General features: G+C 34.5%; 3 protein-coding genes across 3 annotated transcripts in view; 2 read left to right on the plus strand and 1 right to left on the minus strand.

Annotated features, from left to right (window-relative positions):
• Positions 1–2,129, plus strand: part of LOC124530789 (tribbles homolog 2-like) — a 32,143-nt gene extending 30,014 nt beyond the window's left edge. Inside the window, exon 5 of the mRNA XM_047105078.1 lies at positions 342–2,129. Within this exon, the coding sequence (XP_046961034.1) occupies positions 342–609 (268 nt within the window). The 3' untranslated portion in view covers positions 610–2,129. The remainder of the gene's footprint in view (positions 1–341) is intronic.
• A 1,622-nt stretch (positions 2,130–3,751) lies between these two features.
• Positions 3,752–10,543, minus strand: LOC124531048 (NADH dehydrogenase [ubiquinone] flavoprotein 1, mitochondrial). The gene is made up of 8 exons (XM_047105470.1): positions 10,394–10,543; positions 10,048–10,260; positions 8,894–9,186; positions 8,009–8,239; positions 7,216–7,448; positions 6,284–6,487; positions 5,532–5,599; positions 3,752–4,601 (listed from the first exon to the last, which is right to left on the minus strand). Exons 1-8 carry the CDS (start codon positions 10,440–10,442, stop codon positions 4,462–4,464), a joined length of 1,431 nt encoding a protein of 476 aa, XP_046961426.1. The 5' UTR covers positions 10,443–10,543; the 3' UTR covers positions 3,752–4,461.
• Positions 10,544–11,211: 668 nt separating this feature from the next.
• On the plus strand, positions 11,212–13,173 carry LOC124530837 (beta-lactamase-like protein 2 homolog). Its single transcript, XM_047105164.1, has 5 exons — positions 11,212–11,414; positions 11,524–11,646; positions 11,844–12,004; positions 12,372–12,697; positions 12,893–13,173. Exons 2-5 carry the CDS (start codon positions 11,525–11,527, stop codon positions 13,163–13,165), a joined length of 882 nt encoding a protein of 293 aa, XP_046961120.1. The 5' UTR covers positions 11,212–11,414; position 11,524; the 3' UTR covers positions 13,166–13,173.
• Positions 13,174–13,585: the final 412 nt, after the last annotated feature.

Here is a 13,585-nt window from a genome sequence, read left to right on the forward strand (position 1 = left end):
GAAACGGGCCGCCCGCGTCCGCACCTGCCGTTCGCGATCCTTTGTTTTCTACATTTTCGGGCCCGTGCACCCGTAATTTAAATTCGAAACTCGGGATTTTGCCGCAATCGCCGCTTCACCTGTCGCCGGAAGGGTTCCATCGCGCTTACCTGGCTTTTCGAGTTTTTGTTTCGCGCATCTGCCCTCTCCGAGCGACAGTCATTAATTTTGACTTCGCTCTGAAAAAACAAAGATTCGTTCTAATGAGCCTATCTCTTATCTTTATACATCGATAAGATCAGTCTCGAGCGAACCATTTTTTCTATTGAATTATAAGCTAATAAATCTTTTCCGTCTCGCAGGTATCCCTTCAACGACTCGGAGCACGCATCGCTTTTCGCGAAGATATCCCGAGGATACTTCGTGGTGCCCGAGTGCCTGTCGTCGCGAGGTAAGTGCCTGATCCGCTCGCTGCTGCGGCGGGAGGCGTGCGAGCGGCTGAGCGCGCGCGACGTGCTGCGCCACCCGTGGCTGGCGCGCGACCCGCGCAACGAGCTGCCGCCGCGCGCCGCCGCCTCGCTGGACCGCCTCGTGCCCGACGTGCCCATGGACACGGACGAGCACCACTAACGCACGCCCTCGGACTGGTGCTGGCACCAGTTACTCGCATCGTGTCATCGTTCAATAGCCAACTAGGGTTGTCATTCGCGAAGTTTCATAGAGTGATTGCTTGAATGGAATCTGTATGATATGTCAAAATTAAATCAATAATATTATTCGATTCGGCGAATGACAACCCCCCCACGCGGCCCGGTCCCTGCGCTCGTACACCGAAGGCCTAAAGTTTTCATTTAATTGTAATCCGGCCTAAATCCGTGTAAGCTTGCGGTCACTGACTGAAATGTCGGATCGCGCGCTCCGTCGATGTTTAAATTTCAGCGATTAGTATCCCAAGCCAAATAAAGGTCTCTATCGAGATTGTAACTTAGTGATTACGGGACGGGCGAAGGCGGCGGGTCCGCTACCGCCCGTCCGCTTAATTTATGAAGTAGAAGCGAACGGTACCACAATAAGAATCGCATAATCGATACACGCAGAACGTAATAAACTCTTGTAATAGGATAATCAATTGTATGCGGCTTTTATTGGCGCTACGTCGGCTTTTACAGCTGTGGTATATGTAAAGTTCGTAATGACAGAATAAGTGAGACTGATATCGCGTTTTTGTGATCTAACTATGAAGTAAGCGATCCATCTCGCCCCGCGCAAGCTCGTGCGGAGCGCTCTGTTAACTACTGCGGTAATTCCTGTTGAGCCAATTGAGTATGTCGATTTCACATCAATATAGATGGATATATTGCATTGAAATTGTGGCTATAGTTTTAGGTGAACTACCTAGGTGTGTATATTTTGTATTTATATGAAAAATAATAAATTTATATCGTGTAATTGTGATCTCCACCGATGTTATTTAGCGATTACTTGATTGCCATTATGTTGTTGTACAGAAGGGTATGTCTTTTGTCTGACGACGATCTGTTGCTTCCATCATAGAGTATTATATTTGATTTTCGGTTAATCTATATCATGATTATGTATTCGGCATATATACGCGTCAAATAAATATTTTGTTATAAACTTTATCGATCAAAATTATGTTATTCGCATCACCATGTACCGAATAAGATCGTAGTTTGGTTTGTGCCATTTATTTAATTTTAATTAATTTATTCGTTGTTGTAATTGACGGTGTGACGGCGGCACTTCTTCCTAATATTTAATTATATCATTTGGTACTTGGTGTTGAGTTGAAATCGATTTTGAATTTGAAATCATTATTATTTTTTTTATAAATCGAATCGTTCAAAAAATCGATAATGTTACCATGATTATCAAAATTGTTGTTTTTATTTTGTAATTTTCAGTCTTGTTGCATTGTCTTTTGAATTCCTGTTTGATCTTTCATAGAATTGAAAGTGATTTCGATATAGTCAAGTCTTTCAATTTTGAAAGCGTACTGTACAATTGTAGTTTACTGTATAATATACTATTAATACATTAATTTATACAAACTGTAAATAAACTAAGATATAATAAGGTTATCAAAAAAAGGAAGAAATGATAGAGGGAATAAATAATTTAGAAAATTATACCACACTTTTATTACCTACCTAACTACCTACCTAACCCCTACGAAGAAATAACAATAATAATAAAAAAAATGACAATAATCAACGGGCATTTTTGCGAATTAAAAAAAAACTCAAAGCATTTATACAAATACAAAATCACTATAACACTCATCGCTTAAAGAAAAATATATTTACAGTTGATGCCAGTTGATTTATCTCTTAAAAGTTTTTTTTTAATAGCCTATTGAATAGAACACGTGGATCTAAACCGAAGGTCGTTCAAATCCGGTCAATCGCGTTCGTTTTACGACTGTCTAGTCTGTATATCACATAAATTTTTCAACAGCCAGCGTTAATTGCTTAAGAATAAGGCTAATTATAAAAAAAAAACGAAACCATTTAATGTTGCAAAAAAATATTTGCTCGTATAGTGTGTGACGTATACGAGCCTATCTTAGACTGGAAAGGAAATTAATATTATGATAATACATCAATCAAATTTTGATGCAATTCGAGGAAAATAATACAAAGAACTCGTGATTTATAATTATTGTTCTAATGACTAAAATAATTATCTTATCTGAGTTTTATTTATTTATATAACAACTACATACGTTATTATATATAAACGGAAATTTGACGTTCATAAATGGTATGATAGTCGAGTACCACCCAATCTATGATTACTAGAAGATTCTATTATCACAGTTGACAAAGATGATACATTGGGTTAGGTGATGTATTTGCTTTCTAAATCACACCACTAATACTTTAAATATTCTCAGGCAAAAAAGCTTATTTTTAATTAACAGGTTCAAAATATGATTAAAAATATTATTAATGTACTGGCAAATTGCATTCGTTGAAGAACTTATCGCACGAGAGCTATTTCGATTTAATTGCCTATATGCTGCAATGTACATAGTATTGAGAGTAGTATCTGAGTACATTTAATTAAATATTTAACGTGTATATTTACGTTTTTTTGTCGCTGGAAGAATGCGTAACAGGTTGGAGGAGGGAGGGGGGGTATTATTCACATGCGACTCGCCGGCCTATGGAGGGATAGCCTAGTGGTTAGAACGCGTGCATCTTAATCGATGATCGCGTGTTCAAACCCGGGCAAGCACCGCTGTATATTCATGTGCTTAATTTGCGCATAAGAATTATAAAATTCATCTCGTGCTCAGCGGTGAAGGAAAACATCGTGAGGAAACAAAAAAGGAATTCTTCCACGTATATATTCCGTCACCCAGCATTATAACAGCGTGGTGGAATATGTTCCAAGCCTCCTCAAAGGGAGAAAAAGCCTTAGCCCAGCAGTGGGAAATTTACAGCCTGTTATTGTCGAAAATGCCTAGTACTAGAGCTGCCTAATACACTGATACACTTCATTCTACAAAAATATTTTGTATATATATGTTTACCCGCAGACCAGCATGAGATATAAACTTAAATACATCTTAAGTGGAACTTAGGACCTTTTATTTTTATTATATACCTTAACTAACTTAAGATACATGCGTGTCCAGAACCATCTCTGTTTGAAATTATTATATTAATTTATTTAAAAAATAAAAACATTGTTTTACATGACCGTGGCATTATAATTTGTGTCGTATTAAATAAAACAAATTAAAAATGATCTGTAACTTTATTAAATTATTTACACTACTGACAGCTTAATTGGACATAATATACATTGTTATTACAATATCACAACGTAATCTGTGATAGCCAGTCAACCGAGAGCCGACTGTCACCTTTGCATGTAAGATCCTTTGATATTTTATTTGTATTTATATATATTTAATTGAGTGATATCGTGTTTTTGCTGGCTTCTAATATTGTATATTTGTTTAAATTTGGAACCAAAATATTAATTTCGATATCAAAATCACAGATTCCCAAACATCAATGCTTTTTTAAATATTTAAGTTTCAAGAAATTGAAAGCGTCGAATGAATAAAGCGTTTGTATATCGATATTTATTTTATTGAAATTGTATTCGACAATATCAAGTTTTTAAATAAATGAGGTATCATTGGAATGACAGCCAATTTCACGATCGTGACTTTTAAGTTAAAAGTAAAATTAACAAGTAATTTAATTGGTCGTGAAACTAACTCACATTCGAGACAAATCTCAAACTCACACTGTCGGCTCATTTTCATACGTTAATCAGAAAAAAAGTCAATTAAAAAAAAAGGTTAACCTCATTTCTATTACTTTACTAGTTTCAATTCATCGTTTTAATATATAAATGAGGTACAGTTGGCCTCAAAATAGTATATAAGTCGTCGTATAGGTATTCTGGAGGCCGACGGTCGCTGTGTGTGAGGGCGGAGCGCTAGTAGAGGCGCTCGGCGCGGCTGGGCCCGTGCTGTTGCGCGTAGGCCTCCATGCGGCGCTCCAGCTCGGGCCGGAAGTGCCGGATGAGGCCCTGCACCGGCCATGCCGCGCCGTCGCCCAGCGCGCAGATCGTGTGTCCTGCGAACGCACGTAACAGTTGTAAGAAATTATTAAACAAACTAACTTTTGCCCGCGACTTCGTTCGCGTGGACATCAGGTTCGTCCCGTCTAGTCTAGTAATCGCTTAAAATCGCTTCGTAAATAAGTCATTATTTTTCGTACAAAGTAAAGGATAAAAAATGGTTATTGTGGGTTATTCCTAAGAGATAAACACATACCATCACGGACTTTTTTGTAGACCTTTTTAAGTTGTACAATACTGTAGTACATTGTTTTGATCTATCTTGTAGGATTCAGTCAGCGTTTGCAATGTAAGCGCAAAAAATGTGTTATTTTACGACCTCACATTAGAAACCTCAAAAATTGTAGCCTATGTGTTATTCTGATGTATAAGCTATATTGTGGTAAAGTTTCATTCAAATCCATTCAATAGTTTTTAAGTGAAAGAGTAACAAACATCCATACATACAAACTTTCGCCTTTATAATAGTAGTAGGATATTGGACAACATCACATACATTACTCTGCTCCCCATGTAAGTAGCTAAAGCACTTGTGTTATGGAAATTCAGAAGTAACGACGGTACCACAAACACCCAGACCCAAGACAACATAGAAAACTAATGATAATCTAGATCGACTTGGCCGGGATTCGAACCCGGAACCCTAAAGTGGCGTTCCCATGAAAACCGGTGTACGCACTACTCGACCACGGAGGAGGAGTTATGAAAACCTCAGCGTAGTTTTCGTAGAACAATGTACTGTTCTTATATGCACAGTTTGCCCAGACAATAGAAAAACTGTATAAATACTAAATGTTCTGTTAAACTTTCATCGCACTTATATTGTATTTATACTATGAATTGTAAATAATAATGTTTTGTTACGACTTTTTTGCAATCTTCTTCTTGACCTTGTACTAATGTATTCAAATAAAATAAGCAAGTACCTTCAATTTGTTTGGAGATCTCCCACAGCATATCAATCTCCTTTGGAGACGCGTTACCATCGACGAATCTAAAAAGAATAATCATGACAATGACGAAACATCAAATTTCATAAATCGCTGTATCATTTGCCTGTATTATTTATATATATATAGACTCAAAAAATAAAGCCGGGGTTTTATTACGACATATAATATAGTCTGGAATAAAATAGATATTACATAGATTCCGCCCTGTGAGCGGGTTGCAAGCATTAGGTACACTTTTCCTGGATAAGAAATTATTCCAGAATATTATTATTTAAATCAGATTTTTACATTTCCCATATAACTTTCAATCTTCTTGATATTAATTTCTAAAATATTATGAAGAATTATTGTTTCCATGCTGATTACCAAACTTCCCATATGTTCGGTAAGCAGAATGATAGCCCTACACAATTCTATCCCAAATAAAAAACAACACTATGCATAATGTTGTCTTAAATTTTCGCGATTATTATACATTGGAATAAAACTAGTTATAACGGATTTGAATCGCTTATATTAATTATTTTTGACATCCCGACGTTTCGAGCACTTTACAGCGTTCGTGGTCACGTGGTCAACAAAAGAAATAATATTAATACTACTCGATGTCAAATATAATTAATATGTGCGATTCAAATCCGTTATAACTAGTTTTATTCCAACACTGTGCATATCCCATAGTAAAAAATTAAGCCAAAATAAAATATACAAAATCGATTACATACCTGTATATCATTTTATTCATCCAGGACACACCCTCTCTGCAGGGAGTGCACTGACCGCATGACTCGTGCTTGTAGAACATGATGAGACGAGCGATGGCCTTCACTATGTCAGTGGACTTGTCCATCACAATGATAGCTGCCGTTCCCAGGGAAGTTTGAGCAGCCACAAGACCGTCAAAGTCCATTAAGACTGTTTCACAAACACTGAAAATTATTAACAATATTATAAAGAAACCGTTATGACAGAATATCATTATTAAATTAACATTCTACCTAATTTCAAATAAACTAAAATTGTATTATTTTTTTAAATTAACATAATTTTTGGAATTATAGCTTAAAAACAAATTGCCATAGTTATAAGTAGATCTATGCATGTTAGAGCACATTGCAGATTGCACAAGCCTAGCATAAGGTTTCATCCACTTTTCTTTTGTAAAATTAATCATAACCAAACAAAGTTAATAATGTTTTACTTATTGACTTCCAGGCATATCACATGCATATAAAATTGTAATTAAGTAACATGACTCTTTTTTGAAAAAGAGTTAACTACTGAGTTTCTTGTTGGAATCTACTTTTCAAACTGGTAGTAGTTTCATTTAGTATACAAAAGGTTGAAATAAAACTAGTTATAACGGATTTGATCGCGTATATTACTTATTTTTAACATCTCGACGTTTCGAGCACTTTGCAGCGTTTGTGGTCACGGGTAGACTACCCGTGACCACGAAAATCCGTTATAACTAGTTTTATTTCAATGTGTAATCGCGAAAATTTAAGACAACATTATAAAAAAAGTTGTTAAATGACGATTCAAAGGTACCTGAAAAAGCCTACTTGAATAGAATATTTATTTGATTTTGATTGAATACAAGATCACATTACATATTAGATGCCGATAAAGATGAACATATAAATCCCATACTCACTCCTTCGGTATGAGCGGTGTCGAGGATCCTCCGGGTATGATGGCCAACAAGTTGTCCCAGCCGCCTGTCACTCCACCTGCGTGTCGCTCGATGAGTTCCTTGAGTGGGATACTCATCTCCTCCTCGACTGTGCAGGGCGTGTTCACGTGGCCAGATATGTTGAACAACTTGGTGCCGCTGTTACGAGGCCGGCCGAACGACGCGAACCACTTGCCACCACGACGACAGATGGTCTGGAAATATTATTGATAAAAAATAATTTAGACTGAAGGCCACTTAGATTATAAAGCATATATACATATATATTTTTTATTAAAAGATTAAATGTTCTATATAAATTTATTAGTTAATAACATTATGTGACTTTGAATAAGACCCGTTCAGGAGAGGAATATAGATACATAGACAACTTTGACACTGAACTGACACAATATCAGTGGACACATTTAAATAAAACTAGTTATAACGGATGTTCGTGGTCACGGGTAGGTCTAACCGTGACCACGAACGCTGTAAAGTGCTCGAAACGTCGGGATGCCAAAAATAATTAATATACGCGATTCAAATCCGGTATAATTAGTTTTATTTAAATGTGTAATAATTTAAGACAACACTATCAGTGGACACCTTGAATGTCCATGATATTTGTAATTTCACATAAATTTCACTTCAAAGTTGTTATGGATTCCATCTGGAAGTGATTCAAATCAGTTACGTGTATAAATGTTGTATTATAAATAAAGATATTAATCATTAGATTAGAATCACAGTGTAATGCATGGGCCACACTTACGGGTGCGACTGCGATGGTCTCGACGTTGTTGACGGTGGTGGGGCACCCGAAGAGGCCGACGTCAGCGGGGAAAGGGGGCTTGAGTCGGGGCTTCCCCTGCTTGCCCTCAATGGACTCGATGAGCGCCGTCTCCTCGCCGCAGATGTAAGCGCCGGCGCCGCGGTGCACGAACACGTCGAAGTCATAGCCCGACCCGCAAGCATTCTTGCCGATCAGACCTGCCTGGTATGCCTGTAAAGAGCGGATTTCATACTATCAAATTCGAATTGAAATTTTTTATTCATTTATATTTTTGAAGTAATTATTTTTTTTTTTTTATGGTATAGGTTGGCGTACGAGCATATGGGCCACCTGATGGTAAGTGGTCACCATCGCCCATAGACATTAACGCTGTAAGAATTATTAACTATTCCTTACATCGTCACTGCGCCACTAACCTTGGGAACTAAGATGTTATGTCCCTTGTGCCTGTAGTTACACTGGCTCACTCACCCTTCAGACCGGAACACAACAATACTGAGTACTGTTGTTTGGCGGTAGAATAACTGATGAGTGGGTGGTACCTACCCAGACGGGCTTGCACAAAGCCCTACCACCAAGTAAAATATTTAAATTAAACAAAACAAAAAGTTTTTTTTGCTATTATCTCGGATAGCATTTTGAGAGCAAACCTTAAGCATAGAGCTATGTTATGCAGGCCAATATTAATTCAGGGTGCAAATGAAAAAATACCCCAAATTAAATGCTTTGGAGGAGCCTATGATGATAGTCTTTATCGTGATTGGTACAACGACCGAGAACGCCTCTTTGAGATATTTTTTGAGGTAAACTAACAAAATAGATATGTAAATAAAAAATATATATATACAAAAAAGTTGTACACACCTCAGCAATAGCCACTTGTAGATTACTAGCTTCATTGTAAAACTCTCCTCTAATGTAAATGTAAGCTGCTTGAGCTCCCATAGCCCTACCAGCTATCAGGCATCCCTCAACCAGCTTGTGGGGGTCATGGCGCATAATTTCTCTGTCTTTGCAGGTGCCTGGTTCTCCTTCATCAGCATTCACTACAAGATACTTAGGGCGACCATCGGAAGGCTTGTTCATGAAGGACCATTTCATACCAGTTGGAAAACCAGCACCTCCACGACCACGGAGTCCAGATGTCTTGAGTTCATCTAAAACACAAATTACATTTTACATACAATTCTCAGGAATTTCAGTATGATTTTAAAAAGAGGATAAACTATTTTATTCTAATTTTATTTTATGAATTCTAGTCCTAAAAACTGCTATACTGCTATTTACACCATGATGGTACTTGTACATGACACAGTCTCATACTTTGAGTTGCCTATTGCCAAATCATTGAAATTAATATATTAATTAGTTACCAATAGTTTAAAATAATAACTTATTTAAAGATAATAATGATGTGTTAATTTTCTTTAAATAGCAATGGTGCCTCAATAGAGTAAAAAAGATCACACAAATACCTAAAACAAAGGGGAAATAACAGTGAAAAAATGCATATTATAGACTGTTTAAGCTTAGCACTTATATTATATATTTATATAATATATAATAATTTTATGTTACATCAGTCAGTATTAAACACCACAAAGTAATTATTATACTTTCAATTTTTTATAATGTGTTTCCTTAATTAAATCAGCACAAGTGGATATTAGAAAGTAGCTGTTTTGAATGTTGAAAAAGTAAATTAAAAGCATTGATCAAAACCTTGCTGCCTTGAGTACAATTATGTTGTATATATATATCAAGTATTGTTGAGTAAATATTTCAACAACTACAACCATCATTCATTATTTTTTTTTATAAAAGTAATTGAAGCATTATAGACAAATTTGTACCAAAGTCATTGATTTAGAAACATTAAAAAAAAAGAACCAAAGTCTAGTATTTGAGTGTGTATAGATGTGTAAGAAACTATAGATTATTTCTTTGATATTATTGCACATTTAATTTAAGCATGACATACAAAAAATTCATATATATATGTATATTTAATTACGCACTGACAATCCAGTCTACGCCCTTGAGCATGATCTCCTTAGTCATATACCAGTCTCCCCGCTTCAGGGCTCCTTTAAGTCGCCAATCATGACGGCCATATAAATTGGTGAAAATCCTGTCACTGTCAGCCAGTGGCCCAAACTTTGTTTTAGTACTTTCTGTCTGTTGAAATCGGACTGATCCATTGTTGATCGTTGCCAAAGGTCCGATTATACCTGTAATATATGTCAAAATATTATGTAAGTTGTTCACACTACGCAATAACCACTGGACTCAAGCTAAACTCTTCAATTTATTGACATTTGTCATAACATATGCAAATGTTACGTAACAGTAAAACACCCTCACCTAAATTACTTTTCGCCCCCTGAATAATTCTCGCCAGCGCACCAGCCATTTTTTATTTTCTTCCTCGAAAAGAAAATCTGTAAATGTCAATTGTCAAGTACGAAGCTCATGTCAACATCCAAAATATTAACCACAGATTACTGTAAAACGTTAACCAACAGCTTCAAAATTAGGTAATTCAAAGATATGTTACATAATAACCTTTTTTTTAATGTCTACGCAGTTATATATATATTTGATTATATTGTATTTAAAATTATGTTTATTCTTTCAAATTTACATATCAAGCAACAAAATTCTCACAGTAAAAAGGAAATAAAAATTTTCTATTTACTGTGAGTTTACAAGATTGTTGAATGATATATTTTCCAACAGAATAGGATTATAGGACTATCCAAATGAATATTTGGTAAATACTTGTATAGAAAATTACTAACTTTTGTATTTTCTAATGTGAATCGATTTGCTAATGGCTCAGCTTTATTGTGCACTATTAACCAATCTTGATTCACAAGTTATCGACTTTAATATAGTTATTTATAATATCGCAAACTTTCATATAACTACTCGTATCCACTTTAATTTTTCTCTTGGAAGTAAAATTACATAACAAATTCCGTTCAAAATTATAGATATTCGCAAATGCATAATAAATATATTTAATTAATTATTAAATTATTTCACATCCATTCGATGTCATATATTGTTTATTTATCTGTCCTCTCCTGGTTAGGTAGTAAGATTCTATACTTTTACTCTGTATAAAATGAACTGTAAAAAAAAACCAAACATTTAAGACATATGACATCTACTATAACCGGTGACAAGTGACAATGACAGAATTGAAAATAACAAGATGTGATAATCAGATAAATCGAACTTTAGAGTTTAGATACACGCCAGAAAAGAATAGATAAATCTCCTTTGTATTTTTTTGTCACACTTACTGTTTGCTTTTAATCAAAGTAACATTTCTTGTTTAACAGATAATATCTCATTAACCCTCGTTAAGACGTATCAGGTAAGTTTTAAGCAAAATACTCATCAATTTATTATTTACCTAAAAATTGCGAACCACGATAAGAGACTACCATATAATGACATTCAATTTTTAATTATATCTGTTACAGAATGGCTGCCGTTATTCCAGCTGTGACAAAATTATCAAATAGAGTAATAAGGATACTAGGTTGTAATCCTGGTCCTATGACTCTGCAAGGTACCAATACTTATTTAATTGGGAATGGCAGAAAGTATGTAAATGTTTTTTTTATTTTAATTAAATTTTATTAAGGAACAAAAAAGTTTACAAATACAGCTGAATAAATTTAAAAGTAAATGAAGATAATTTTACTATCTAATCATAATCCCATTTTTTTTGTTATGATGGAAACAACAATTTGATCATGTTGTAATAAATTTTACAATAAAGATTTTATAATATTTTTAGTCGCATATTACTGGATACTGGTGATAAAGATGTACAGGATTATCAGAAAAACCTTGCCGAGGTAGTCAAAGCAGAACAAATCAATATTGAACATATTGTGGTAACTCATTGGCACCATGATCATATTGGTGGAGTAGAAAATCTGTACGGAACAATTGCAAGTTTGTAAACACAATTTCTTATTAAAAATATAAGTCTAGACATACAATTGCCACTTAATGAAAAGTGATCACTATCACCCATTATAGATATACATTGATGCACCATCAACTTTAGGAACCATTATAATAAGAAAGTGCTTGCCACTGACTTGCTTTATACGTTGATATAGCAATAAATGTTTTGTTTAAATAGTATTCAAATTGTCATACAATGTAAAAAGAGTATTTACTTAATAAATTTTTCTTGCTCAATAATTTCCAGTAAAAATCCTTTATATCTTAAAATTAGTACATGACTTCCAATGCCAAAAATTGTATGCCCAAAGAATTTAAATATAATTCATACATAATTCACATTATGATACAGAACAACCACAAATTTGGAAGCACAAGAGAGACTCAAATGATGCACCAGACAATGAATTGCCTAATACATTGCCATTGAATTGGCTAGCTGACGGCCAAGAGATCAAAGTCGAAGGTGCCACTGTCAAGATTCATCACACACCTGGCCACACAACAGATCATGTTGTCATGACATTGCTCGAAGATAACATTTTATTCAGCGGCGATTGCATATTGGGAGAGGGGACAGCAGTGTTTGAAGACTTATATACTTACATGAAAAGTTTGAATAAAATACTGGAATTAAAACCCAATGTTATATATCCAGGACATGGTAACATTATTGAAGTAAGTGTCCTCATGTGCTGATGACCTTCTTACTAAAATATATATTTAGAAAATCCTTAAATATTCTACTTTTTAAAAAAAATATTGATCTTTTTTATGTACTATTGATTTAATGGTATACATACACTAAGAAATATTTTGTTATATGTTTAAAAAAAAACTAAAACCTAACTTTCTAATTTTGTGTTTTTATAGGATCCCATAGAAAAGATAGTATACTATATTAACCATAGAAATAAAAGAGAGGAGCAGATACTTGATGTAATGAAGAAAAACATGGAAAAGAAATTTAATGAAATGGATTTGGTGAAAGTAATATATGTAGAGACTCCAGAAGAGCTATGGCCGGCAGCTGCCTATAATGTGAGCCATCACTTGAAAAAATTGACAAAAGAAAATAAAATAACATGTTTTGATGTTGATGGTGAAAATAAATGGCAGTATACTGCTTCTCGGAGTAACTTGTAATTTAAAAAGGAAACAGATATGTATATTTGAAAAAAAAAACTATATACACATTATATATGCTATATTTTGGAAGTTATAGTATGTTTGGCATGTTGATTCGCATACAAACAATTACATAAGAAACTACATAATGAAGATGCTCAATATAACGCCCATCTAGTGTCTTCTGTCTAGGCACATAATAGACAACTTCACAACTTATTTACCTAATTACAAATTTCTATTGTAAATATTTATATTTATTGGTGAGCTCGACCATCTATGAAGATAAATGCTTGTCAGAAAGCATAAAAAACATTGTACTGGTAATTAAAACAAATTTTTATTACAAAAAAAATTGTTATGTAAAAATTTTATTATAATATTAAACTTTTATGTTAAAATCATTATATATTATTCAATTGTAGTCTATTTAGGTGG

This window comes from Vanessa cardui, chromosome 7 (genome assembly GCF_905220365.1).
Source record: "Vanessa cardui chromosome 7, ilVanCard2.1, whole genome shotgun sequence".
In the NCBI taxonomy this organism is placed as follows: Eukaryota; Metazoa; Arthropoda; class Insecta; order Lepidoptera; family Nymphalidae; genus Vanessa; species Vanessa cardui.

Bases quoted from the DNA above. Each gene is read 5' to 3' on its own strand.
- LOC124531048 (XM_047105470.1), bottom strand. From the start codon at position 10,442: ATGGCTGGTGCGCTGGCGAGAATTATTCAGGGGGCGAAAAGTAATTTA. The intron at 9,187-10,047 runs GTGCGTAATTAA...TTTGTGTTTTAG, and splicing joins GGGCGTAGACTGGATTGTCA to ATGAACTCAAGACATCTGGA. The intron at 7,449-8,008 runs GTAAGTGTGGCC...TAATATTTCCAG, and splicing joins AGACCATCGCAGTCGCACCC to ACCATCTGTCGTCGTGGTGG.
- LOC124530837 (XM_047105164.1), top strand. From the start codon at position 11,525: ATGGCTGCCGTTATTCCAGCTGTGACAAAATTATCAAATAGAGTAATA. The intron at 11,647-11,843 runs GTATGTAAATGT...TAATATTTTTAG, and splicing joins TTAATTGGGAATGGCAGAAA to TCGCATATTACTGGATACTG. The intron at 12,005-12,371 runs GTTTGTAAACAC...ATTATGATACAG, and splicing joins TCTGTACGGAACAATTGCAA to AACAACCACAAATTTGGAAG.